Source organism: Podarcis pityusensis (assembly GCF_964106645.2).
Source record: "Podarcis pityusensis genome assembly, chromosome: 7".
Taxonomy (NCBI): Eukaryota; Metazoa; Chordata; class Lepidosauria; order Squamata; family Lacertidae; genus Podarcis; species Podarcis pityusensis.
This window is the reverse complement of record NC_138031.1, coordinates 78,013,703-78,041,324: the sequence shown is the minus strand read 5'-3', so window position 1 is coordinate 78,041,324 and position 27,622 is coordinate 78,013,703. Positions and strand designations below refer to the sequence as shown.

The 27,622-nt window shown below is 44.5% G+C and overlaps 1 protein-coding gene across 8 annotated transcripts in view; it reads left to right on the top strand.

The window, feature by feature from the left end:
• The window catches only part of TRIO (trio Rho guanine nucleotide exchange factor), a 263,757-nt gene that overhangs the window by 45,619 nt on the left and 190,516 nt on the right, over positions 1–27,622 (top strand). For 6 of the 8 annotated variants that reach the window (XM_081014562.1, XM_081014564.1, XM_081014565.1 and 3 more), the window contains exons 2-3: positions 19,411–19,485; positions 26,438–26,552. In XM_081014562.1, the coding sequence (XP_080870688.1) occupies positions 19,411–19,485; positions 26,438–26,552 (190 nt within the window). Of the gene's footprint in view, positions 1–3,793; positions 3,813–15,323; positions 15,342–19,410; positions 19,486–26,437; positions 26,553–27,622 lie in introns of those variants that run through there. The other 2 variants (XM_081014567.1, XM_081014566.1) reach the window with 2 other exon arrangements.

The window sequence follows — 27,622 nt, the reverse complement described above, 5'->3', positions numbered from 1 at the left end:
CATCGTATACAGTGCCCCAGACATTAGCAGTAGTATTGACACATAGCTTATGTTTGGTTCTGGACCATGTCCCCAATGTCTTGATTGTTGCTTTCCTTTTCCTCCTGTACGATTGTTGGACATTTAGGTAGCTAGGTAGTTTTCCTTTCCCTATGACCTGGCAGTTCAGCCTGGCTATAGTCCTTCCGGTGGCACATTGTGAACAGGCATAGCTGTCAAAACTTCTTGTCTTGCCACAGTCCTATAGCATCACCGTGCAGTTTACCTGTTGCTTGGTAATGTTAGCTGTTACCTCTTTTGAGTTAGGTCCACAATCCACTCTATTTTTCTTGTGGATAGAAGTACAGTGGTTCAACAGTTTCCAGGTGTTTGTATACTTTTGGAATTAGACATCTGCTTCCATTGTTTATGATCAAAGTTGTACTCTAGTCTTTTTTAAAAACATAAACAATAGCCCCTTATAATAGGTCTGGTCTCCATTTTCATTGTAGTACAATTGCCAATAGCTTCCAGTATGGATGAGAGATGCTTTGGGCTGCATCCATTTATGACAACTTAATGGTCAGCATCTTAAAAAGCAGAGACATCACCTTGCCAACAAAGGTCCGTATAGTTAAAGCTATGGTTTTCCCAGTAGTGATGTATGGAAGTGAGAGCTGAACCGTAAAGAAGGCTGATTGCAGAAGAATTGATGCTTTTGAATTATGGTGCTGGAGGAGACTCTTGAGAGTCCGATAGACTGCAAGAAGATCCAACCTATCCATTCTTAAGGAAATCAGCCCTGAGTGCTCACTGGAAGGACAGATCCTGAAGCTGAGGCTCCAATACTTTGGCCACCTCATGAGAAGAGAAGACTCCCTGGAAAAGATCCTGATGTTGGGAAAGATTGAGGGCACAAGGAGAAGGGGACGACAGAGGATGAGATGGTTGGACAGTGTTCTTGAAGCTACCAGCATGAGTTTGACCAAACTGCGGGAGGCAGTGGAAGATAGGAGTGCCTGGCATGCTCTGGTCCATGGGGTCATGAAGAGTCGGACACGACTAAACGACTAAACAACAACAAGAGTTGGAACGGACCCTGGGGGTCATCTAGTCCAACCCCCCAGTGTTGCAGGAATCTGCATGTAACTCACGGGTTCTGCCACTGAGCAAAGTCCCCCATCGAAGCACAAACAAGTGAATAAGTCTCGCTACTCACTGCTGCATTGGTCCTAAATGGATTCCATTTGGGGACGTACCAACATAGGCAAGCTTTTGGGTTTGTTGGATTAGGGGCTCCCCAAGAAGGCAACCTTTTCCTTCAGGATGTCACAAACTTTTTGTCTTGGTTTGGAATCAGATTGCATCGCCTAAAAGGAAGGATTAAAAGAAGCTTTTTTCAGCAGTGCTGTACAAGTGAAAAATATGTTACCTTGGCACTATAGCAATGGTTATTAGCTTGGTTAGGAGTTAGTATCAGGGTGCTTTTGAGACCCAGAGAGAGTTCCTGGATTAGCAGCTAACAGGAAGGAAAGCTTATGCAAGTTCCTGTGTGGCAGGTGGTATGGGATGGATTTCTCCCCTTAAAGCGAGGTGAAAAGATGCTCTTCTCAGATAGGAGTAATGAGCAAGCACAGGAGAAGTTTTCTGCCCTTTCCAAGAGAAGTCTTCAGCAGTCTTTTTTTCCTGTTAAATGTTAATCCAGTGCCCCAACAGTCTGTGAACTTTCTGTGGGAACAAACCTAACCTTCCTGGCTTTTGCGGGTTCCCCTTTTCTTCTCCGATGCTGCTGTGAGGAGGAGCTCAGCTGTTTCTCCCTCCATTTTTGATTAACCACAGTTTGTCCGAACCCAGAGAAACCATGGTTCACCTTAACTGCTGTTAGCAGAGACACGCTTATGAAACTGGCTTGTTTTCATGACGATTACCCACTGGTTGCGGCGCACCAAATTGCGCTTAATCTAAAGGAGATTCTTCTGGTCTCCCTGGAGCCCGTTTAAGAGATGAAGAGGAGAATGGTTGAGCCTGGGATGGAGGCTCCATCCTTGTAATGCTGAACTATGGTTTAACATTTGCATCTGAACGAAGCAGCCAGTGGGAGGCTTAGGGGTGGGGAGGGGAATATGGTTACAAAGCATGAGAATAGTAGGAAGCAAGCAGTGTTAGAAACTCAGGTGTATAGCTAGAGGGCACATGGCTCCTTAAAACAAGGTCACAGTCACCAATACGGAATGTCTAGTTGCTGTTTTTGGGCAAGACTGTTTTCAAATCTTATTTTTCAAAGGGTGGACTGACTGCGATCGATTCTGAGTTAAACATCTGGCTAGCTCCGATGACAACCTTGAGCTAGGTTAAGAACTTGGAGAACTTAAGGAAGAAAAGTCACTTGATCCAGGGAGAGTCCACACAAATATTAGCCTATTCCTACCTCTTAATGGTAGGACGCGGGTGGCGCTGTGGGTTAAACCCACAGAGCCTAGGACTTGCCGATCAGAAGGTCGGCGGTTCGAATCCCCGCGACAGGGTGAGCTCCCATTGCTCGGTCCCTGCTCCTGCCCACCTAGTAGTTTGAAAGCACATCAGAGTACAAGTAGATAAATAGGTACCGCTCTGGCGGGAAGGTAAACGACATTTCCGTGTGCTGCTCTGGTTCGCCAGAAAGTGGCTTAGTCATGCTGGCCACATGACCCGGAAGCTGTACGCCGGCTCCCTCGGCCAATAAAGCGAGATGAGCGCTGCAACCCCAGAGTCGGTCACTACTGGACCTAATGGTCAGGGGTCCCTTTACCTTTACCTCTTAATGTCTGCACAGAGCATTCAAAACGTAGGAATATTCTTCACAACTGTGAGCAGGGCAGTGGGGTGGGGTGGGGATAAGTGAAGACAAGCTGCAACAATTAACTACAATGGTACCTCAGGTTAAGTACTTAATGCATTCCGGAGGTCCGTTCTTAACCTGAAACTGTTCTTAACCTGAAGCACCACTTTTGCTAATGGGGCCTCCTGTCGCCGGAGCACGATTTCTGTTCTCATCCTGAAGCAAAGTTCTTAACCCGAGGTACTATTTCTGGGTTAGCGGAGTCTGTAACCTGAAGCGTATGTAACCCGAGGTACCACTGTATAACATTGTTTCCTGCTCCCGCTCAGGCTGCACAGAAGCAGCATTTTGGTTCCTGAAATGCGTGCAGATAAAATATAGCTGATAGACTTCTACAGGATGTGTTGCTTGTGTGTGAAAACAGTCAAGATCCAGTGATTCCCAGGCATGCACCTCCAGGTGTTGGAGACATCAGGCACCATTCTGGCACCTGGGCATCTTGGTCGCAGGTGGCCAATAGTCAGGTGTAAAAAGCGCCTGGCTAATTTCAAATACCATTAGGAGCTGATAATTTACAAAGCAATTTACAAAGCTGACAGTTGTGGCTGTCCTCACTTATAGTCAGGGCTGCTGTGGCTTTCTTCCCTCTCTTTGCTGTGGAGCGGGTCATTCACATATTTATAGAAGAGAGCTATATTTCTATCTATCGATCCGTTATTATAGCTGTAACTCTTGACCTAGTGCCTAGCAGACAAAGGTCTTCAGACATTTATGGTTGCTGATGATAACCTAAGAGGTACAAACAGAGGCAAAACGGTGTTAAAGTTTTGCAGAAGGAATGGTTCATAACGTCTGTGTGTGTGTGTGTGTGTGTGGTGCATTCACTCGTGAATAACGCAGGAAAATGCACACAGACGATTTCATCTCCAGACAGTGCTTTGCGTAGCAGAGGTGGATCTTAAGAAACTAGCACAGACCATGCAGACCTTGTAAGAGCCACATGGTTAAACAAAAGGTAAGCGCTGCGTTTTTATACTGATGAGAGGGCTGATTTGTGTGTTCTCTGAGCAGGGAGCTGGCTACAGCCGACTGAATTCAGGCAGGCAGCAAGAGCTTGGAAAAAATGGGTGTTCCCTTAGTGTGGCTTATGTCACTAGTGTTCACCACTGGACAGAGCGCTGACTTAATAGGCAAAGCACAATGTGAGTGAAGGAGCCGGCTGGGCTGAGCAACAAAGGGAGTTGCCACCAGTTTTTGTGTTTGTGTGTTTTTAATGCACATCTGGGGAAAAGAGTGTTTAGTGCAGTGGAGTTGCCTCACCCATAGGAAGGAAATTTGTTTTTTGTTTTTAATGACAAATGGAAAAGGGAGTGACCTTCCTGTCCTCCTTTTACAAAACCCCACCCTTTGAATTCGTCCAGAAATCAGGTTGCCGTCCCAGTTTTGCTGTGAGTTTAATGCCATCTGTGGCTCCTGCTTGAGGTTTTGAAAGCAGGTTTCATCAGGTTGCTTTGTTTGGGGTGGGAGAGGGAAAAACAGGTGTGTTTTTTGTGTGTACTGAGTTCTTTCTGACATCTGGAAGCCCTTGTAAGAAGAGGGGGATCACGGCAAGGTGGACCTCTCTCTCTCTTTTTATTTTGTGACATTTTCCAGCTCCAAAGGTAGGCGGAGGCAGGTGATAACTGCAGGAGCAGAAGAGGCAAAGCAGCTCCATCTGGCTGGGTGCTTTTGGTTTAAGCGTATTCACTGGCTCAGCTCTGCAAAGCGATGATGTAATCCGTTCTGCTGCAAGGGCTGCTGACTGTGGGTAGATGTTCTGTTGCTGCATTTTGCACGGATACCCGTGGCATTGTGCTGCTTCATTATCCAGAGTGGTTTCAGAGCTATCGTAAAAGGCAGGTAGATTTTTGCCCCTTTCCCTTTGGAGTTTTGAATGATCTCCAGCATTGCGTCGCCTCTGATTTCTAGCAGGGCTGTGTTTGCTTATTAGGGAGGCGAGGGCTATTTCTTGTCCTCACAACTTGCCACTGTCAACATGGAATCTTTGGGACATCTGCTTGGGGATTGCATGCTGCCCTTATCCTCAGCCTTAGGGTGAGGCGGGGGAGGAAATATGGATTGCTCATAGCAACCACTTGCCTACATAAAAGTGCATTTTTTCCTCTTTTGTGTGTAGCTCATTTTTCTTGGGATCTGAAAACATGTCACATATGCGCTCACTGCAGGAAAATCCTGGATTTTTTTATTTTTTTTGCAATAAAAATGTGTTTTTCTTTAAACCAATGCATTTTTTATGGGGATTCAGATGGTGCTTTTGAGATAGGGATATTGGGGTGGTAATTTTCCAGGAGTGGTTTGAAAGGAATTCTGCAGTTTAGCACCAAAACTCTTCAAATCGTAGTGGAGGGAAGCAAAAAAACTGATAAGAAGGAAGATGAGCTAGCGCAAAATGAGCAAATTGGGGGAAGAGTTCAAGCATCAAATTGGGTTTCTTTACAATTGAAATCGGGGTGGAGGGCTCCTTAACACAGTTACATGATTGTGCTTCTCTTACTCAGTTTTGCAATTGCTTTTAACCGTTCCCAATACCACTTTCAGTAGGGTGGGTCTTTCCTAAAGCATTATATGGGGAGTTGGCATTTTTCCAGCAGAGCTGGCACACTGACTTAGAATCAAACAGTTGGAAGGGAGCCCTGAGGGTCATCTAGCCCAACCCTCTGCAATGCATGCATTTCAGCACATGGTCTCCCATCCAATTTGAAACCATATCTGACCCTGCTTAGCTTTGCAAACGTGCTAGTGGTTTAATTGCTGCACCGCTTTGGGTGGTGTTTATAAAAATCTGACAATGCTTCAACCCTCCCCTAGTCAAAAAAAAGACAGGATGTTTTCCTTTGGTCCTTACGACAGAAATAAGTTTTTAATTGTTTGGACAGTGTTTGGTGAAACTTCTTAAGCAGGGAGCGGCATGGCCAGCAAGCTTTCTAGTGATTGGAGAATGAGATGCTATTGTCCACCTTAGGACTTGGAGACGTATAAAAGAAAATCACAAAAATCGGAAGGTAGTAATTCACACGATCCATTGTTGCAGAACTGCACTCTTCTTGGTGTGGAATTTCAAGAGCGCACAGCCCGGATGATTGGGAAAAGATTGCCAGTTATGTAGCTGAGGATCACATAAGAAACATTTATAGTCCCCAAAAGGGGTTAGAATTTGAACTCATGAATTTATGAAGTGTAGTGTTTATAATTATCTGGGTTGCTGTGTTTTGAAGTTGGATCAAACACTGACATCTGACACCTGCTTCATCCTCTTAAGATGCTCCAAAATTTTAGTTATGCATCAAGTAGGATTTAACTTTGTTCACCCAAGACCCAGTCCTTTGCACTATTCTCCACAAAAATTTCACCTAGAACCATAATTCCACTTCTTCATTTTCCCATAATCTTCGACCTGTTGGTGTGTTTGCAATTTCTTTTTTTTAATTAATTTTTTTATTAAATTTTCAACAAAAACAAACACAACAACCACCACCACAAAGAAAGAAAAATATACACAAAAACAATATCAATACCATAAAATGGGATTCTCTTGGACTTCCCTCTCCCCTATTGTTAATCATTTCCTCCTGCATCTTTTATGATAATCCAAAATCCTTTACCTCTCCATTGTGTCCAAAATTTACTATCAAACTACAAAATTCACCATTTTCAAGCGGACCACTTGGGATTGCTGGCTGCCGGGACTCTTGCAATGATTGCTGGGCTGGGTGGACCTTAATCTGATCCGTTGAGGAACTCTTTATCATGGTAACAAAGAAAGCAAGTGAAGGAACATTTAACACTGATTAGTTGTGCCTTCAGTACTTCGTTGTTGTTGACATCCATCTGTCTTAAGAGGGCACCTCCAAGGGTGAGGTCAAACCACTGGATTGGCAGTACTGAAGTGATCTTCCGTGGTACGCGAGTCTGATCAGTGTGTCTGGAGCTCCTGGGCTGCCCAGATGGCAAAGCCCTCCTCTCTGCCTCACTGATGTGGTCCAAAGGAAAGCAGAACAACACGTTTGGCACCTGCTTGGCTGCAGGAGTTGCCGGAAGAGGGCATGGGGGCATCGTATTAGGGATTCCATTCTGGGTTTGTGTAGGATTTACTGCCTATCTTCTCCTGAAGATATCCCACAAGGCGGCAGAGGTTTACTTTACTACTAAGGGATAAGAAAATAAGAAGAAAAGATTAAAAGGTAAAGGACCCCTGGACGGTTAAGTCCAGTCAAAGGCAACTATGGGGTTGTGGTGCTCATCTCGCTTTCTGGCCAAGGGAGCCAGTGTTTGTCCACAGACAGCTTTCCAGGCCATGTGGCCAGCAGGACTAAACTGCTTCTGGTGCAACAGGACACCGAGACGGAAACCAGAACGCACAGAAACGGTGTTTACCTTCCCGCTGCAGCGCTACCTATTTATCTACTTGCACTGGCGTGCTTTCGAACTGCTAGGTTGGCAGGAGCTGGGACAGAGCAGCAGGAGCTCACCCCATCGTGGGGATTTGAACCGCCAATCTTCTGATCTGCAAGCCCAAGAGGCTCAGTGGTTTAGATGGTAGCACTACCCACGTCCCATTACATCTTGGGGTATTTCACTATGTTACTGCTATGTAAATTCAAAACTAGTGCTGAGAGGATATGGCCTTCTAAAATTCTCAGAAAACTGAGAAACTCTGATTCTCTTTATGTTCAAATGAACTCTGTCTTGGTTCATCCTGTTGGGAAAAGGTAGCTGGCGTTGACCAAGAGATGAGGACCGGAAGGAGTAAGGGCCATGCTCGTTGTTTCCCTTGTCCATATTTAGATGAAACTAAGACTATTAGGACGTGGGTGGCACTGTGGTCTAAACCACAGAGCCTAGGGCTTGCTGATCCGAAGGTCAGCGGTTCGAATCCCTGTGACAGGGTGAGCTCCCATTGCTCGGTCCCTGCTCCTGCCCACCTAGCAGTTTTAAAGCACGTCAGAGTGCAAGTAGATAAATAGGTACCGCTCCAGCGGGAAGGTAAACGGTGTTTCCGTGCGCTGCTCTGGTTCGCCAGAAGCGGCTTAGCCATGCTGGCCACATGACCCGGAAGATGTACGCCGACTCCCTTGGCCAGTAAAGTGAGATGAGCGCCGCAACCCCAGAGTTGTTTGTGACTGGACCTAATGGTCAGGGGTCCCTTTACCTTTTAAGACTATTATAACTGGATCTAGTTTGCTGGATTCAGATTTATCCACCTTCTTACCTGGAAAATGGGAGCTGCAGTTTCGCAGATTATTATTCAGAGGATGACTGACAATCCTCAAAAGTTTGGTAGGGGCTTGAAAGAGAACAGTTTTTAAAAATTGTCAAGATTTTCTGGTAAATGTCAAATGCATTGGTAGTTTCTGGGGGTTTGACGGATTAAAAGGACTGACTGCAAAACTGAGGAGTGGGCTGGCTTCTGTTTTTGTGTGGGCGGCTCCCCCCCCAACCCTCCCTCTAATCCGCCTGTGGTCCACCAACTTGTTTTCCAGCTAAGGTAATATTTAAAAGGCTCTGTGTATCTACTTCATAGTGGGTGGAATTTTGTGTGCCTTTTATACAATCTGGAACCAAATGATCTCATCCTGGTCAGATGCTGCATTATGAGAAAGCACGCTCTTATCCTGACTTTCAGATGAGCTAGGATTATTTTAAATATTATGCTTGGTGGGTTTTTTTGTTGTTGCTTTTGGCAGTAGTGGTCTCCTTGGCTTTTTTTGCTCAAGAAGAGTTGGAATGCGTCCCAAGTTTGGATTGACTTGCATGTTACGTTACGTTAATTTGTTTGAGGTCGAGATGGCATTATTCACTCAGATGGCACAGTTTAGTCTTGGTTTTCTCTTGTATAAATCACGAATTTGGAAGGACTGGCTCTCAGCAGTGATGCTCCTTAGGAAGGAAAATGGGCAATAAATCTGTATTTGGGGCCATTCTGTGGACTTATCTTTACATTGTGGCGATTACAGTAATTGACTGATAACAGGAAAGTGTGATGCTCTGGTCCCAGTGCTACTGGTAAGCTGAGCATTTCCTCTCGCTAAAGCAAGCAGGTTTGCAACTTCAAAACTCCTAATGTTGATCTGGCCATTGCTGATGGGTTTGCACAGCCAGCAAGCTAGAAATAATATAAAGGGCAATATGGCGGCATGCTCAACTGCTAGAAACTACAGTCATTTGATATCAAAGTGGGGAGGAGATTCGCAGGAACTGCGTGTACTGGGCTTCCTCAAACTTGGCCCTCCAGATGTTTTTGACCTACAGCTCCCATGAGCAGGACCAGTGGTCTGGGATAATGGGAATTGTAGTCTCAAAAACATCTGGAGGGCCAAGTTGGAGGAAGCCTGGCGTGTATGGTGCAATATCCTCATTGCACATAAAAAAGAACACCATGCATTTAGACAATGCATATTCAGCTCCAAGAAAAACAGAATGTATATTTTTTTAGGCACAGTGGGGTAAATTTATGTCCTCACTTTGCATAATCCTGGTTTTGGTAGCTCTGCGGAGATGCAAGGAACTGTACCAAGATTCTTGCCTCTTCCCTCCACCCTTCCATGTGTGTTTCATCCTAAAGGTTTGGTATTTTGCTCCATTTGTAAAATGGGCACATGTGCTGTGCCATTGGCTCTTGCTTAAATATGGTGGGTCAGTCAAGACCAGAGTCAGATGGAAAGTGAAGATTCTGTCCATAACAGAATCTTCATCCGAACCAGCAGCCTATTGAAGCTAGTGATTCTTTGCAGATTCAACCTTCCTGCTGAATATAAACCTTGGCTAGTTCTGATTAAGAGACATCTTGTTAACAGCTACCTAAAGGTGATCTCCTCCACCCTATCCTTTTGGCTCTCCAACTTTGACTCCAATTCTTGTGTGGAGCCAGGGCAACCATCCCAAGTTGCCATCTCTCTCTCTTTGCTTAGGAAAGCTTGCCTTGCCTGTAGATTCCTGTCCCCCTTCTTGATTCATCCTTTCCTGCTATCACCGCTACTTTCTCTTCGCTGCTGTCCACACCTAGTCCCCTTCTGGTCAAGCTTGTGGCTATGCAAGTTGTGTGATAGTCACAATGAGTAAATGGAACTATAGATGGCAGCAGGAATGCAGCCTCCTGCAGGTTTTTGTCATCAGAAAAAACTGCTTCAGCCCAACCTAACAATATGTTGGACTAACTTTGAGCCTGATCCTCAAAGTGTGATACTGATAGCACCTTGTATGCAAACTAAGTCGCTGTGGTTCTCTGTCTTTTGTGACTCTTGAATGAGTTTGGGCTGTAGTATCAAAGTTCAAACACCAGTTACACCACCACCACCACTTTATGTCCTCTAAGATTCTAGGTAGCTGAAATTGTTTAAAGAGTTTGGGGAATAAAGGCAGCCAAGCAAATTAAAACTTTTTTTAAAAACAGAAATTAACTGATTAAGAAATCCAATTAATCATATTTTCTGATCCCTTGTCCCCGATGTTCCTTCTCCCCAGCATCACCATCAAAAATGAAGATGAAAAAAGAAGGCTTAAAAAAATAAGACTTTTCTGGCATGAGTATTCCAGAGCTGGTTTCTGTTAGGGCTGGTTAACAGGCAGAAGACGACTTTGGGCGCCCCAAGAAAATTTGCAATGGCTATTTGTCCTTCCCCTTTTCAAGTTTTAAATTACTGTACTTTTCCATGTACACATACTTTTTAAATAAAAAAGTATGTTAAAAATTTGGGGTCGTCTTATACATGGATTGTCAGTGGCTATTTGGTGTCCTATTGGTGACTTTGTCAATGTCTTGTGTTGATTGGCTGTCGCTGCGGCAATAGGGCGGGCGATTGGTGGCTTCTGCCGGCGCGGGGACAGGTGATAGGTGGGTTTTGCGACATGTATGAGTGGCAGTGTACGTCAAGCTGGTGAGCGATTTTTGGCAATCCCCCCTAAAAAAAACTCAACAACTCTGGGCCACCCCCCGCAAGAAAAAGCTCAACAACGCTGAGCAATCTCCCCCCATTTTCTTAATTTGGAGTCCCCCCAAATAGGGGGTGTTTTATACACGGCGACGTGTTATACACGGAAAAATACGGTAAATCGTTCAAATTCAACTGAGCATATCGGGTCCAGTCCATACCATCTACTCTCAAGAGTATGTTATTGAAAATGCGCCCACAGAGCACCCAGGATGGTGATCTGTATGGCTTTCTCTATGTAGCTTCTTTGGAGTGGTTGGTCATTTACCAGAGAAGGCGGGAGGTTGTAAGGTGGGGGTCTGCGTTCAGTCCCAGGTCCAGAGTGGTGAGTAAAATCAGGAAGTGCTTAACTGGAGTTGGTAAGAAGCCCCTGCAAAGATCTCATAGAATCCATCCATAATGAATTGGGAAAAATGTTTAAAAGTACTTTTCCAAAAAAACTGCACCAACCCAGAGTCCTTTTCATTGGGGCTAATTCAGACTGAAATTTCCAGGTGCCAAAAAAGGTTATTTATGTATGCTATTACTGCGGCCCATGTTTTGTTAGCCCAGAAATGGAAAACAAGCGAGGTCCCAACTAAAGAAGGACATTGGCAACTTAAGCTGACAGAATATGTGCAGCTTGCAGACTTAACATATAGAATAATTCTCATGGGGATCTGGTGGCCACTGTGAGAACAGGGTGCTGGACTAGATGGGTCACCACTAGGCTCTTTTGGGTGTTTTTGTTTTATTGTGAAGTGGGGACACTGCCCTCCATTAGGGCATCACTGTCAAGATGCTCAGTGAACTGATACAAAAATAGGGCATGACTTTTCTAGATGGTTCAATAAATTCAGTATTTGGTGAAACTCCCAAGTATTGTTCTTAAAAAGCTTTCTCCTAGTCTTCTTCTTAGGTTAGTCTTGTTTCATACCATTATTGCAGCTTGTAAAGGTAAAGGACCCCTGGACGGTTAAGTCCAGTCAAAGGCGACCATGGGGTTGTGGCGCTCATCTCGCTTTCAGGCCGAGGGAGCCAGCGTTTGTCCTCAGATAGCTTTCCGGGTCATGTAGCATGACTAAACCACTTCTGGTGAAATGGAACACCACAACGGAAGCCAGAGCGCACAGAAATGCTGTTTACCTTCCCGCCACACCAGTACCTATTTGTCTACTTGCACTGGTGTGCTTTTGAACTGCTAGGTTGGCAGGAGCTGGGACCGAGCAATGGGAGCTCACTCCGTCGTGGGATTCGAACTGCCAATCTTCTGATCAGCAAGCCCTAGGCTCAGTGGATTAGACCGCAGCGCCACCCATGCTTGTACCCAACAGTGAACTGATTAGGGTTGCCAGATTTCTAGAAGTAAAATGGAGCTTTTGGGGGAAAATGAAATTCAAAGTTGTTGAACATTTTTAAGGAAAAAATTCTGGGAAATATTGGATGTATGGCAACCCTCATACTGATGGGATATTAAGAATTACAGTGTTAGTGGCTCACTTTTGAAATGTACATAGGATTAGCATTGATTTCATATACCTAAAGGAGATTATAGCTTTATAGATCTTAACCTTTTCCTTTTAGTTGTCTGAAAAGCTTTGAAGACCACAGAGATGAGTTAAATATTTTTGCTGATACTTTTAGTTGCTCTGGCGTGGCTGCACATGCATGGGTGCAACACTCCTTCACATAAAACAACGACAGGAGTTTCATCTATGTAGGTAAAGGAATGTATGCTTGAGTTTGGCCACTGAAATACTTCATTAGCGGAATGGAAATGTTAGTTCATTGACTATATTTCTATCCTGGTTTTTGCAGGTGGGCAGCGAGTTTGCCTCTCAGAACGGCTTATGACAATCCAAGCGCTAAAATGCATCTTAAAAAATTATAAAATACCCAACAGTAGTAGCAAATCAACAATAATAAAAGAGGAAAGTTTGGGATCTGACTGGTTTAAAACAGTGAAGATAAATGTTCATCTGCTGTGAGTTCTTGGACACCACAGAATGGTTTCTCTGCTTTTTCAGGCTTGGCTTCTTAGGGGATCCTCATTTTGAGCATCGGCTCATCTGTCTTTCAGCGGAAGTGACTAGTATTTCAGAGAGTTGAGTGTAGCACCCTTGAAGTATAGCTTCTCAATTGCAATTGCACCTTTCTTCTCTGAAATAGAGATTTGACATGAGATGTGATGAGTAAGTTTTAGAAATGAGTCCTTGGAAAGTGCATGCAGTCATACCTCGGGTTAAAGACGCTTCAGGTTGAGCATTTTCAGGTTGCGTCCTGCGGCGACTCGGAAGTAACGGAACGGGTTACGCCGCTCATGCTTGCGCAGACGCTCAAAATGATGTCATGCGCAGAAGCAGCAAATCGTGACACGCGCAGACACGGGTTGCATTCTGCTCAGGTTGCAAATGGGGCTCCGGAACGGATCCTGTTTGCAACCAGAGGTACCACTGTAGTTCAAAAAGCAGCCAGACCCCTGAAATGGAGGGTAGAGGAAAAGCCCATGCACAGTTGTTGTTGTTGTTGTTTTTAAAAAACAAAACAAAACCAGAGGCCAGTCCATCTAGTGTAGGCATAGGAAACTTGGCCCACCAGATGTTTTGGGACTACAACTCCCATCATCCCTGGCCGCTGGTCCTGTTAGCTAGGGATGATGGGAGTTGTAGTCCGAAAACATCGGGAGGGCTGAGTTTGCCTATGCCTGATCTAGTGCCTAGAGTGGATTGCTGCTTCCCTGCTCTTTTTGTTCCTCCAAACTTTGGGCTTGGGAGGACAGCTTTGCAGGTGATAGAACTTGAAAGAGGAGAAGCCAGCCAAAGGGGTGAAAAACAAACAGGATATATGCTATAATATTGTATGGGAGCAGAACAAAAACGTCTGTAAAGTGATGGGCAAGGAGATTATCCATGCTTCCTCCAGGTGCTTCCCTGTGCTCAAATCCTCCTGAGATGGCAAGGCAAATGGACAAAAGAATTACTATTTCCTTGGACTTTTATGTCCGACAACATTACTGTTGTGAAATATGGACACAGTGCGTAGAACGAAGCTTAGAAGGCATTCACAGGGCAGTTTATTCCATTTTCACGACTTTCCCCCAGCCTAGCTGTTAAGTTCCTCGTTGTATTTGAGGTTTCACGTGACGTAAAAGCCATTTCTGGAACTGTAGTGCTCATTTCCTTGTTACTTGCTTCCAGAAACAACCCATTTGCAAATAGTACAGACATGCGTGCTAAATGTATTCACTGTAGTTGCAGATAAAATGTGGAAATTGGAATAAACTGGCATGTGAATGCAGCCTTAGAAAATACTGGCTGGAGTGGCTGCACTGTATTGTAGAGATCCCTTAGCCAAATCTTTTGCGGGATGCTTAAGGAATTATTATACTTGTTTTTAATGGTAGATAAGAATGTCATGCTAGAATGTTAAAGTTCCTTATAGAGTACAGATATGGGTATATGAAGGCATACATTTTGTGATTTTTTTAAATGTATGTGATGTTCAAGGTTATATGCATTAAACGGCTCAGGACCGCAATAACTCAAGGACCGCCTCTTTCCATATGAACCTACCTGGACCCTGAGGTCATCTTCTGAGTCCCTCCTTCGTGTGCCCCCTCAAGAGGTCCAGTGGGGGGCAACACGAGAAAGGGCCTTCTCTGCAGTGGCTCCCCGTCTGTGGAATGTTCTCCCCAGGGAAGTTCGCCTGGTGCCTTCATTATACACCTTTAGGCGCCAGGCAAAAACATTCCTTTTTAACCAAGCCTTTGGTTGATTTGATTGACTTCCTATACCCTTTTAAAATGTGGTGGGTTTTTTTTGTGAGGAGGGGCTATTGGGTTGTTGTTTTTATTTTGATTGTATATTTTGTGGTTTTATATCTTGATTTTGTTCTGTGAACTGCCCTGAGACCCCCCTCCCTGGGTATAGGTCGGTATATAAATTCAATAAATAATAATAAAATGATAATAACGGGGGTGGGGACAAAGTATCAAATAAGATCAAACAAAGTTTGGATCACTTCCTGGGGGGGGGGGGTGTTGCCTAAAAGTATTATTCCTTGCCTACAGTGGGGTTTATTATCTTGGCTATTTATAGGAGAGAGTTTGTTATCTATGACATTTGTGGTTTGCGAGGATAAACAGAAAAGAAGCATTGCAAAAATGGGCAATTCTCCCCACACTCATGAAGCAAATTAGTTGTTTCATTGTTCCTGCGGAAATCTTGTGGCCCTGTTAAATTCAGGTTTGTCAAAGCATAAACGGCTTTGTTAGGTCAGGTAGGAACGACGTGAAGCCCAGTTTGTCAATCGATACGGTTCAAGCGTCTGCACGGAATAATGAGAGAATAATTTCCCTCGTGTGCTGCGTGCAAGCGGGATTCAAATAAAGGAGCTCTTTCTGAGCTCCCCAGCTCGGATCTCGGCTGCGCTGCCTTGCACTCTCGCAAATCCGGCGAATACTGCAGGCATTGCAGTGGCAGCAGGAGCTGCAGACTGCCCTGATTTTGAAAAGATGACATCATCTCTATTAATGTGCGGTGCTGAGGATGCTGGAGGGAGGGATGCCGAGCCAGTGTGTGAGTAGAGATGGATGCAGATATTTATGGATCTGTACACGCATGCAGCAATTTTCAGAAACCCTCCTTGTTCAGACCTCAGCTATAGATGTTCTGGGGTTATTTACTTTAAAAAAACAACAACCTTGTAAATGGCTGGTGCTTGGCGTGAATTTCATGGCACACTTAGAGGGGGGAAGGAGGCACGATTTGTTTCTGGGTAAATAACCAACAATGAAATGCGGACTACTTTATTTGGTAATTGTTCTTGCTCACCTGGGCTGGAATCCATGCTGGAGGGAATCATTTTAAGGCCACCTTTTAAAAGACATGGAGTGTTGATATATTTATTTTATTGTTGGAATTTAATGAAAGGGCATCCACAAAACCACCCCTCCTTTCCCCTTCAGCATGTGTAGAACATGTTAATTTGGCCATAAATGGGTATTCTTGTATTTTATTAAGGCATTCCTCAAGAGTTGGGAGATACTGATTTCTTTGGATATCTGGAATAAACGAGCTATATATTTAAAAAGGGGGGATGGGGACCGGGACTTACATGCTTTTACCAAATGTAAAAAGCTGGTCAGAAGAATTGCCCACAAAAATGCAAGTATGGAAAAGCTGGCTGCCTCCCAGAACAAAGGAAGCTGAGAGGGGGAATGGAATTAACAGGTAACACTGAGAGTAATGCAGTAGGGAGGAGAGACGTGTGTAGATTTAAAGCTCGTTGGTTTGCTACTGACCATCCTCTCTGGGTCCAACTCCAGATAGTTGGGTGGAAAGTCTGAAGGCTAGGGGATGGTGCACATGATGCATTTGTGTGCCCCCCCCCCAATGATTTTCAAAGTATTTCCAGCAGAAAAGTCTGAAATTGTTTTGTGTGTTGCATAAACGTATCTCATTCTGGGGTACAGTGGTACCTCGGGTTAAGAACTTAATTCGTTCTGGAGGTCCTTTCTTAACCTGAAACTGTTCTTAGCCTGAGGTACTGTGGGTTAAACCACAGAGCCTAGGGCTTGCCGATCAGAAGGTCGGCGGTTCGAATCCCCGTGACAGAGTGAGCTCCCGTTGCTCGTTCCATTCTCCTACCAACCTAGCAGTTTGAAAGCACGTCAAAGTGCAAGTAGATAAATAGGTACCGCTCTGGCGGGAAGGTAAACGGCGTTTCTGTGTGCTGCTCTGGTTCGCCAGAAGCGGCTTAGTCCTGCTGGCCACATGACCCGGAAGCTGTACGCCGGCTCCCTCGGCCAATAAAGCGAGATGAGCGCCGCAACCCCAGAGTCGGTCACGACTGGACCTAACGGTCAGGGGTCCCTTTATCTTTACCTGTACATGTAGGAACCTCCCAGGTTCCTTTGCTCAGCATTTCAGGGTATCTGGAATGTGAGAGGCAACACCTCATAAAAGATATTACACGGTGCAGGATTATTCGCGAACAGCAGCTTCGTACAAAGTCAGTCTGGATCGGATCAATTTTAAATCATCGGCAATTTCCATCCGCTTCTCGCATTTCCAAACTCATACATTATCCCAACAAGCCTGCGTACTAATTGGCTGCTAGAAGAGTTGAAATCTATTTTCTTGCAGCTAAATAAACCAAGGAGCGTAAATCGGAACATCTGGTCGTGTTGCCCGTTTCCCTTTTGTGCCTTGGAATGAAAGTGTGTTGGAATTGAGGAATTGATATAGAATGAGGCTGTTGCTATGCAAGCACTCTCCTCATGATAGGTGAAGCCTTGTGCAGGACTCAGTCCGGCAGCTTTAAGACAGCCAAGCTTTGATGTTGCTTTGACGGAGCAGCAGTCCTCTCCTTGTTGCCAGTTCCACCTTTACTGAAGAGGAGCCCAGCTTGCTCCAGCAGTCATGTATGTTAACAGAGTGAGGGATATCCCGGTGGCAATGGGGCTTCTGAGATGGAGTCCTCTGAGGGATGGCAGTGTGACGAGCTTACCGGGGACTGGGGGAGTCGCAGATAAGGCTTGCCGGATAAACCAAGTCCTCAGAACGCCCGATCTGAGGTTTTAATGTGTCGCTCTCTCAGTCTCTCCCTTCTTCAAAGTGCTGGAATTCTTTCAGCCGAAAGACTCCATGACTGCCATACCACGTGACCAACCAGGAAGTCGGCAGTGTGACATTCTTGGGCCAGAGGGGTGCACTAATATCATAGGCTCATCTCGCAGATGTGATCGCCGAGGTCATATAACACTGGTCCTGAAAGATCTTCATTGGCTCCCAGTACATTTCCAAGCACAATTCAAAGTGCTGGTGTTGTCCTTGAAAGTCCTAAACAGCCTCGGCCCAGTATACCTGAAGGAGCGTCTCCATTCCCATCGTTAAGCCCGGACACAGGTTCAGCACTGAGGGCCTTCTGGATGTTCCTTCCCTGCGAGAAGTGAGGTTACAGGGAACCAGGCAGAGGGCCTTCTTGGTCGTGGCGCCCTCCCAGTGGAACGCCCTCCCATCAGATGTCAAGGAAATAAACAAGTACAGTGGTACCTCTAGTTGCGTTCCGCTCTTGTTACGGACTTTCAGCTTACGAACGCGGCAAACCCAGAAGTGTTTACTTCCTGGTTTGCTACGCACAGATGCGCAGAAGCGATCTGCGCACTTCGTGCATGCACACGGAAGAGGCGCTCTAGTTGCGGACTTTTTGGGGTGCGGATGGCACCCCAAAACGAATTAAGTCCACAACTAGAGGTACCACTGTACCTGACTTTTAGAGGACATCTGAAGGCAGCCCTGTTTTAATGTTTGATGTTTTATTGTGTTTTTAATATTCAGTTGGAAGCTGCCCAGAGTGGCCCGGCCAGATGGGAGGAGTATAAATAATTCATCATCATCATCATCATCGGGGATTGCCCCGCATGCCGTTCCCCGTCTGACATTGGTCCTTAGTTTCGTTCCCTGAAGAAAAGGGAGTCTGCTTACAGGATCATGACATTCACAAGGCAGCTTACAAAAGAGATGAACTGTGCAACCTTAACACCAAACAAATTAAAAAGCAAGCAGAGGTTTTAAAAAGCAAATCGCACAACGGAAGATTGAGGGCGATGGGATTGCACTCTCCTCGCCTTCCCTGGCTTTAGTTTATCCTGCCAGCCGTAACCAGCACTGTTTGTTTAGGGAAGTAAATGTGAGATTAAGAGGTTGTGTTTGCCATTCTATAGGTATCTAAGGACACTAAGCAAGATCACTTACTCGCAGACTAAAGGACCGAAAGTTTGCATGAGGAAAGGCTGTTGGTTAACTGGGCAGTATAATGTGCCTGTCGTGAAAACTAAAATGTCCACGTTGTTTTGGATAATGATTTTAATCAACTATCTGCACTTTCTGGAAACAGTTGAAGACATTTTGTTCTGACAAGCTTACCCAGCTGGAGAAAAGAGATTTTACCACTAGGGTTTTAGTCTAGCTTTAAATATACTTGTGTTTTAACTGTTATTAATTATCTTACCTGTAAATTGCATTGAGAAGGTGATTTAGAACGCAATTAATAAATGTAATTATAATAATAAATAACAATTTTGCAGCTTACCCTGAAGAATGTCACACTGTCTTCATTGGTGTTTAGTTCCTATTAAGTGTGTTTTTGGATTGCAGCCTAAATATTTGCAGCACAATGATAAATATGTGGCAATACTTATTGTGTCATACTTATAGTGCTTGACCTCTCGGCTCATATTTTGGACCTGTTTATGTTCTCTTACGGGCTTTTAACTCAAATATATGTGAGAGGATAATGGACTCAGATTTAAGATTTTATAACTGCAGTTGTTAGAGTATGTTTTTTTGCATGTGGATGACATTTAAACTAAGCTTTTTTTAAAAAATCTGATTTTAGGGCTGCTGTTCTACTACAGTTGCATTGAATAGGGTAGAGTTTTTCATGGGGAACTGTCCAATAAGCAGTCTTCTTCGCTCTCCGCAGTGTAATATGAAATGGTACAATCCATAAAAAAAGCTATACCATGAAATGCTATAGTCCCAGAAACTTTTGTCTCTGTTGAATATGTATAGCTCAGTTCTCTTCTGGGAAACGCATATTGATTTTAAAGCCAAATAACCTCCATTTTATTTATTTCTTCAGGATTTCGTAAAAATGATGAAATGAAAGCTATGGAAGTCCTTCCAATCTTGAAGGAGAAAGTTGCATACCTGTCAGGTAAGGAGATGCATTTTGTGTACAATCCTGACCTGTATTTCATGGATATTTATTCAGTGCTCACCAGCAACACAATGTTGTCCATTTTTACTCAGCGGTCAGGCTCAGTTGGGTCAGTTGAATTTACCCGCATGGGAACGTGTGTTGGGCTTGCAGTCTAGGACATGAATGAGGTGTTGGCGGCAAAATAAAATATAAGATGCTTTGAAGAAAAACTTAACCAGGTTTTTCTCAAGTCGTTCTCCTTTCCATGTAATTAACAGATGTGTTTAATTTGTATACATCGGAACCTCAGTTTTCAAAAATAATCTGTTCGAAACGTAATCCGTTCGAATACCCAAGGATCAGTGGGCGGTCGGCAGAATCCATTGAAAAAATGGAGAAACGCGCCTCAGAAGTCGTTCGACTTCCGAGGCGTGTTCGAAAATGGAAGCAATTACTTCCGGGTTTTCGGCGTTCATGTTCCGAATTGTTCGACTTCTGAAACGTTCAGAAACCGAAGTTCCACTGTATAAGCAGTTCAAACAACTTCATATCTTTAGAAGTGTTGTCCTGTTTTTAAATTTACCTATCTAACAAATATTATTTGTCTTTCTTTGTTTTGAGGTAGGGGGTGCATTCCAAATACTCATTTAAGAGTGGATCACTCCTGCATAAAATTGCTCAGGAATTTTTAACTTAAAAAAAGGATATATATTTTTTGTTTCTCCCGATATATATACTCCATAGTGCTACCTCTGAGGATGTCCATCTGGGGTTAGCCATTAGTTTTAGACTAGTACCTGGAAGACCAGGGTTGAAATCCCCACTCAACCACTGGGTGACCCAGGGCTAGTCTGGGTATCTCAGCCTAACCCTATGGAGAAACACCATCTTGAGCTCCTTAGAGGAAAAGCGGGCTGTAAATGTAATGAACTGTTCTTTATTCCTCTGAATCTTCTCTTTTTAAGAGAGGTTAATAGGACAGTCTGTGTATTCATTTGTTGTCTTGGGCTTATTAATCCAAGAGCCAGGTTGAGACATCCTAAACAGTTTCTGATGGGTTTGCCTTACTGGTTAAAAAAAAAAAAAAGGTTAAGGACCCCTGGACGGTTAAGTCCAGTCAAAGGTGACTATGGGGTTGCGATGCTCATCTCGCTTTCAGGCTGAGGGAGCTGGCATTTGTCCACAGAGAGCTTTCTGGGTCATGTGGCCAGCATGACTAAACCACTTCTGGCACAACAGAACACTGTGATGGAAACCAGAGCTCACGGAAACGCTGTTTACCTTCCCACCACAGCAATACCTCCTTATCTACTTGCACTGGTGTGCTTTTGAACTGCTAAGGTTGGCAGGAGCTGGGACAGAACAACGGGAGCTCACCGTGTTGCGGGGATTCAAACCGCCGACCTTCTGATCAGCAAGGTTCAGTGGTTTACACCACAGCGCCACCCACATGTGCCTGAAGCTGTTACGGCATTTCAAAACAGGCTAGTTTCTAAATCTGTGGAAGAGCTGGAACTGAAAACCAGTCGGACCCTAAACATTGAAATGAGCTTTCTACGGCCCCATACGTCACTAGGTAACTTTCCAGAGAGCAGCACGCAACGTGCTTTAATGGTTTGCGGCTGTTAAATAGACTACGTCTGTGACATTATTTCAAGTTTAAACACTTTAAAAGCTGTTGGGATTATCGTGGAGCAGTCTTTTCGCCCACAATCCCTAAGCAACTGACTACTTAAAAGGATGTGTTCTGCCTCCCAGCTCTGTTTGGTTTAACGGTGTGAAATTGCAGAATGCAAAAAAAGGGTTTTAACTCAGTCCTATCGCCGCGGCCCAGATTTGCTTGAAAAACCCACTTGCTGGGCTCAAAACAGCACCCTCCCCTTTGACGCATCCCAACAAAAAAAAAAAGTGAATGCTGCTTATATAGATGTATTATTGTGCTCATAGGAATACATTTAGCGCTGTATAATACTTTTCAAACTTGGAAATATCTGGTTTGAGTCTAATCTTAGCCATAGGTAGCCTGATGAAAATTCCAAATCTGAGTTATGAGGATAATTATTCTGATTAGAGACATGAAGCTCCTTTTTTGAAAGGGGGGATGCAAAAAAAAAAGGGAGCCCCCTCCCTTTCCCCTAAAAACTGAAAAATGTTGGACTATGACATATGAAAGGGTAGAGAAGTTTGTTTCAGTCTGGGCAAGCCTTCAGTTGTAATTATTATTATTATTATTATTATTATTATTATTATTATTATTACTGCCATTCATCTGAGAATAACAGGGTGGCAGGGTGGTTTATAATATAAAAACTCAATAATGCACAACAAAGTAACAAAACCAGTAACACCAGTGCCACACAGACAATTTAAAAGGACATAGATTGTGTTAATAGCCAAAGGCCTAAGACAAGAGAAATCAATGATAAATATAACAAATATGAAGAAGCAGAAACTGAACGATAGCTCAGGAAAGGGGACTGATAATATTTCATGTAGTATTCATTGAGTCTTGGTTTGCTCCCTTTCTTCGCAGCTCTTTTTGTGGAAATAAGTGCTTTATTTCTGCTTGACACTTAGCTCATGGTGCCTAAGGTTAGTAAGGGTCATGTGTTGCATGTTCTGCCACCGTGAGCAGTGGCCCCGACACGAGTTACCACCTTTTAGTGGAGGCAAAACAATAGAGAAGATTTCTGAGATCCCAAATTCAAGCATGATTTATCTGACCGTTGTGCAGGAGCCCAGAAAAGCACTGACGCCGTAAGTCAAGACGCACACTCCCTCCCAACCCCATAACTGTACTTGGGGGGGGGGACTCAGAACCTTCAGAGTGCTACATGGTCAAAGTTATCTCCGTACCCCTCACCAAGTTTGGGGCTGGCAGTGGCGTATCCGATTTGTAGACATTTTGAGTGTTAGGAATATGGTTCCGTCTTTCTCAATTTCTAAAAGTCAAGGTGGCCATTTTTGTTGACCTTTGTTTTACTCCAGGCACTGCTTGTGTGTTGGTTAGGACAAGCCTAGACTTGTATGGGGCCTCGAAGTGTGAGATAGAAATTTCTCTATAAATAAGTCAGTCAGTCAATCAGTCAGTCTTATAGCAGGGAACTATTCCCAAATCAAGCTGAGCTCTCAAATCAACCTACACACACACACACACACACACACACACACACACACACAAACACACACACACACACACACACACACACACACACACACTTGTACCTCAGAAGTTGAACGGAATCCGTTCCGGAAGTCCGTTCGACTTCTAAAACATTCAGAAACCAAGGTGTGACTTCCGATTAGCTGCAGGACCTGGTTGGACGTTCAGGTTTCAAAGAACGTTTGCAAACCGGAACACTCACTTCTGGGTTTGCGACAGTCGGAAGCCAAAATGTTAGACTCCCAAGGCGTTCAGGATCCAAGGTACGACTGTACAGCCTAGGCTTTAGTCAGGGTAGTTTGGTCTATGGTTAGCAGAAGATACGCGCCCTAGATTCCATGTTACATCTTTCACCAAGATGGGCTTCGATTTCTTACTCAAAATGCCTGCCTTTTGCTACAGATCTTCTGTAGCTGCGTAAGAGGCAGCCTACCTGCCTTTTATGTCAGCCGGTGAAAGTATATGGAGCTAGAACCATTTTTCTCTTTTTGTTTCTTCGGCTGCAGATCTGTGGTTCTTTTGTTCATTGTTCTTGGTTAAACAAGACTGTGTTTTCTCATCCGGGAGAGTCTGACTAAGCTCAACTCGCTCTAGGTGTAAGTCTTTCTCTGCTAAACCAAGTTAACGGAGCAGCGTGGAGCAGATGGGTAGTTAGACTTTGGAAGTTTAAAGTTTCGCTTTGTTATCTTGGTAGTGCCTCTCATAATATAGTCCAACAATGCTTTCACCCCGGTAAGTGTTGGTATCTATTGACAATGTCTCTCTCCTGTGTTAGAATACCCTTAGTTTCTGCAGTGAAGCTGGAATAACTAAGCACCCATCTAATCTGGGCTTCTACATGACCCCTGGAGACCCCAGTGGGTTCTTGCTGTTATGTTTCAGGGCAGAGGTGTTGTTGCCATGCGTGTAAAACGGGGTGAGACCATATTTTCTTGGTTTACTGTACCCCCAAAATGTGTGAATCCTAATCAGAGATGACTGTCAAAGATTAGTGCTGGAGAGAGATCAATATCTTATTGGGTTTGGGTTCATTAACGGTTGCACATTCCTTTTCTCCCACCACCAAACCTACATTCCTGGAGATTATAATTTTGCAATAGCGTTAAAATAAAGAAGAAAAATACCCTCCCCCCTTTTTTAAAAAAGGCGGTGTAACTGTATAGATAGGTTTGTTTAATTTAAAACATTTATTATGAGTTTTTCATTGCAAATACAACTCCTGAGCAGGTTACAAATGAAAGCAATTCTGGCTATAGGTACTAAAAAGCAAGTCAGGTGGTTAAGAAGCCAGCTGAAATAAACCTCAGCACTGGCACCAAAGTCCACAAACTGCTGTGTTGAATAACCAGGCTTTCATCTGGTTTCGAAAGGCTAAAGTAGTGGGTGAGTCTCCATGGCAGATCTCTACAAATAGCATGGACGTGCCGTAATTGATTGGCTAATTTAACTAGAGTGAGCTGGAAAATTGTCCTGGGGGAGATAATAAAAACAGGTAAAGTTGCGCAGTTATGGGAGGAGTTGAAACTGATGAGATTGCTTTTTGTGCCTTTGCTCCACTGCAGTAAGTCCAACAAAAATTGTTTTCTGGCATTCCTTTTAAGTCAGGGGTCGGCAACCTAAGGCCCATGGGCCACAAGATGCCCATGGGGGCTGTTTAACTGGCCCACGAGCTGCCCCCGAACCAAGCCGCCCGCTGCGCTAAACCAGCGCAGTGACTCGCTTTCGCGGTGCTGAAAATCGCACATGCGCATACGCTGAAAATCGCATCTATGCAGACTCCAGAAATTGCGCATGTGTAATCTGGCCCAAGGAGGGGTCTCCGCTGGACTTAACCAGCCCAGACGAGGTAAACCTTGCCAACCCCTGTTTTAAGTGGTATAGTAATACCGATGTTAGTGATGGATGCCTTTACTTCCCCATAATTGGATTTTAAGTTAAGCACGTAGCATCACCAGGAATGCAAATAGTCCCCTGGACGTCAAGGAAATAGTCACAGCAGTGGCCACAGACTTTCCATTGTCAGGTTTGGCACATGTCCTTTGTCCTTTCTCAAAAGGGGGCCAAGGTAGGAGATGAAGGAACGTCTGATGAGGTCATAGCCAGTCCTGGCTCCGTGTCGTTTCTCACACTGTGCATGCAGCTGACTCCGCCATGTGTTCATTGCGGCTCAGTGTTTTGCTGTCTTTTGCAAATGCTTCAGCTTCTATCTCTTGTAGCCTTCAAGAGCCCCAATAATGGATGCAAAAGGCACATGACATAGTTGCTGCTATGAAGCTAAGGTTTCCGGGATCTGGCCAGTGTCTGCATGGAAGACTAACTGGGAACTCCATGCAGCCTTTTCTATAAAGTCCTTGGAAGTAGGGATAGGGTTGTTGGTTTTCTGGCTTTGAAGAACAATCCTGGTCTGCATGTTTTTGTAGTGGTCATGTTGCTCCAATGAGTAGCTTTCTGTTCTCGGCCTTTCCAAGTGGTATGAGAGGCATTGTAGAGTGTTATTAGGAGTACCAGTAATTGTATCTATCAGTGTAAGTGTGCAAAGTGGTTTATAGACTCCCAGTTAGCTTGCCGTCGAGACTGGCCAGTGGGGACGGGAGGGAGAGATGGAGGGAACAACAGAGGGGTGTGGTCAGGGACTGGCTGGACAATGAGGAATTGTAGGAGGAGCCACCCTAGGGAAGCTTCAGAAGAGGACACGGTGGGACACAGGAAGACAGATCAGAGGATGAAGCGGGGTCAGAATGGCTGGATGCTGAACAAGTAACAGGCTTGAGTGAGAGAGAGGAAGAAGAGGCAGAAAACACTGCAGACGTAGGACAGGTAGCTGAGGAGGAGGCTGAGGCTGCAACAAATTCACAGGAGCCTTCCAGTCCTACTGTATTCCGCTCCTCTCCCCTCTTGTCTCCGGGAAGTCGGAGACTTTTGCATGTAGCAGAACGACGAGCACAGAGGTCTCAGTGCCCCCTCCCCGAAGGAGTTTTAAGACTGCAAGGGAAACAGCCGGACAGGGAGGAGACTTAGGGGGAAGTGGGAGGCTGGATTGTCAGTTCTGGCATCTGCTTGCAGTAGGTTTCTGTGTATTCTGTTTCCTTGAATAAAGAATCAACTTTACTGCAGGTCAGTCTCCATGCTGAGCTGCAGCTCACAGGTGTGAGCAATAGATAGTGTCGGCATTGGGAGTGGAAGATCTGGGTTCAAATCTCCATTTAACCTTCCAAGCTTATTGGTACAAGGTCCCAGGGTACGGTTTGAAGGCACATGAGGCCACCATCTTGCTAAAAACTAAGCAAATTGTAGTCTGATCCGTGGCTGGATGGGTCACTGCTTGAGAATCACATCTACGCTGCCTTTGGTTCCATGATGGAAGGAAGGCCAGATACAAATGCAATAAAATAAAGCACAAAATAAATGTTCTGGGTTGTTTGGGGAATTAACAAAGGGTTGCTCTGTGAATGCTGATCTTGAGTCCTGGGACAAAGGCTGGAATGCCAATGTGATCAGATAAATATTAAATATTTACTTCCAGCATGTTTAGCATGGTTCTTGTAGACCTGAAAACAAGACCTTTTGTAAACTGCTTGTCCCCTGGTGGTGTGTGTGTGTTTTTGTTTTCAGCAAGATCTTAAAACATATTGGCAACATCTTTTTATTGAGCCAAAGCCACGCTTGTAGAAATGAACATGTGTAGAATCCCGTGCTGTCTTCTCAAATGCGTACTGTCAGATTTCATCCCTCCCCTGGGCAGAAGCTCTTATCGCCAGTGCACACCGTAGCCTGCAGTTGGCACTCAATATGTTTCTTTTTCAGGTGGAAGAGATAAGCGCGGAGGCCCCATTCTAACATTTCCAGCTCGCAGCAACCATGATAGAATACGACAAGAGGACCTTAGGAGGCTCATTTCATACCTAGCTTGTATTCCTAGGTAAGGGCATCTTCCCTGTATTATGATTTGAAGCTGTGCTACTTTGCCTCGCTGTGTCAAAACAGTTTAAAAGGGAGTCCTGTGTGGGTTCATATCAAGTTCATGTTCCTCTAACCTTCCAGTTGTTTAAGGAGATGTAACGCAGCAACCAGGCATGCTGCTCTGGAGAATTCAGAATGCTTTCAAAGAAGAAGCAGATCGCCATAAAGTTGGAGTAAGGTTGTTTTTCTGCACCATCTCGCCCTGAATGATCGGGGCTGCAATTAACAACGACAACAACAGCAAATGCATTATTCCAAGAGGATTGCCCTTAACCAGGAGTGCAAAGTGAATTGAGCCTGAATCACTATTGCTGCATTTGCTAGCGTTTTTCAGGTTGCAAGACCAGTTTATGCAACTGGTGATAAACTCAGATGATAAAAACAAACCTATCCCTGGACTGTACCACTTCCTGCAGCGGGTTTGTGGTGGTGGGGCAGTTGTACACTATTCCACATTTACACACAAATTGAAAAAAGCATGTCAGGGAAAGGGTTCAGCCTAGTCATCTCTTCGACGTAATTTTTCCTGGGGGTGGGAATGTGTGTGTGTGTGTTAGCCTTGGACTGTGCAACCTAAACCTGCTGCCTGAAGTGGCAGAGTCCGGGAAGAGCTTTACCACTTGATTCTGTGGATTTATAAGCTGTTCCGAATTTATGAGCTTTTTGGCAAAGGAAGAAAATGGCTTTTTGCAAACCATCGCTTCTTGCTGCACTGTTGAGGACCAGCCTTGTTGAGAGTTAATTGTGACTTTGGCCAGTTTCGGTGCTTTGGCAAAGTGGCAACACTTAAAAGATGTTTTTCCTGGTTCACACTAGGCTGAAGCTGCTGCTGCTGCTTCTTTTTTAAAAGTGCCAGTTTCACAGGGGGAGGACGTTTCGTTGAACCGACTATTAATTCCAGAGTAAAGTTTGCACCTTATAAATGGTACTGAACATGACTCTGCAAGACTGCTCTTCAACCCAGAAATAGCTCACATCTGAGCTGGCTGCCTCTCCTTCAGTCGGTCAGAATAATATTGAGTGAAGTGT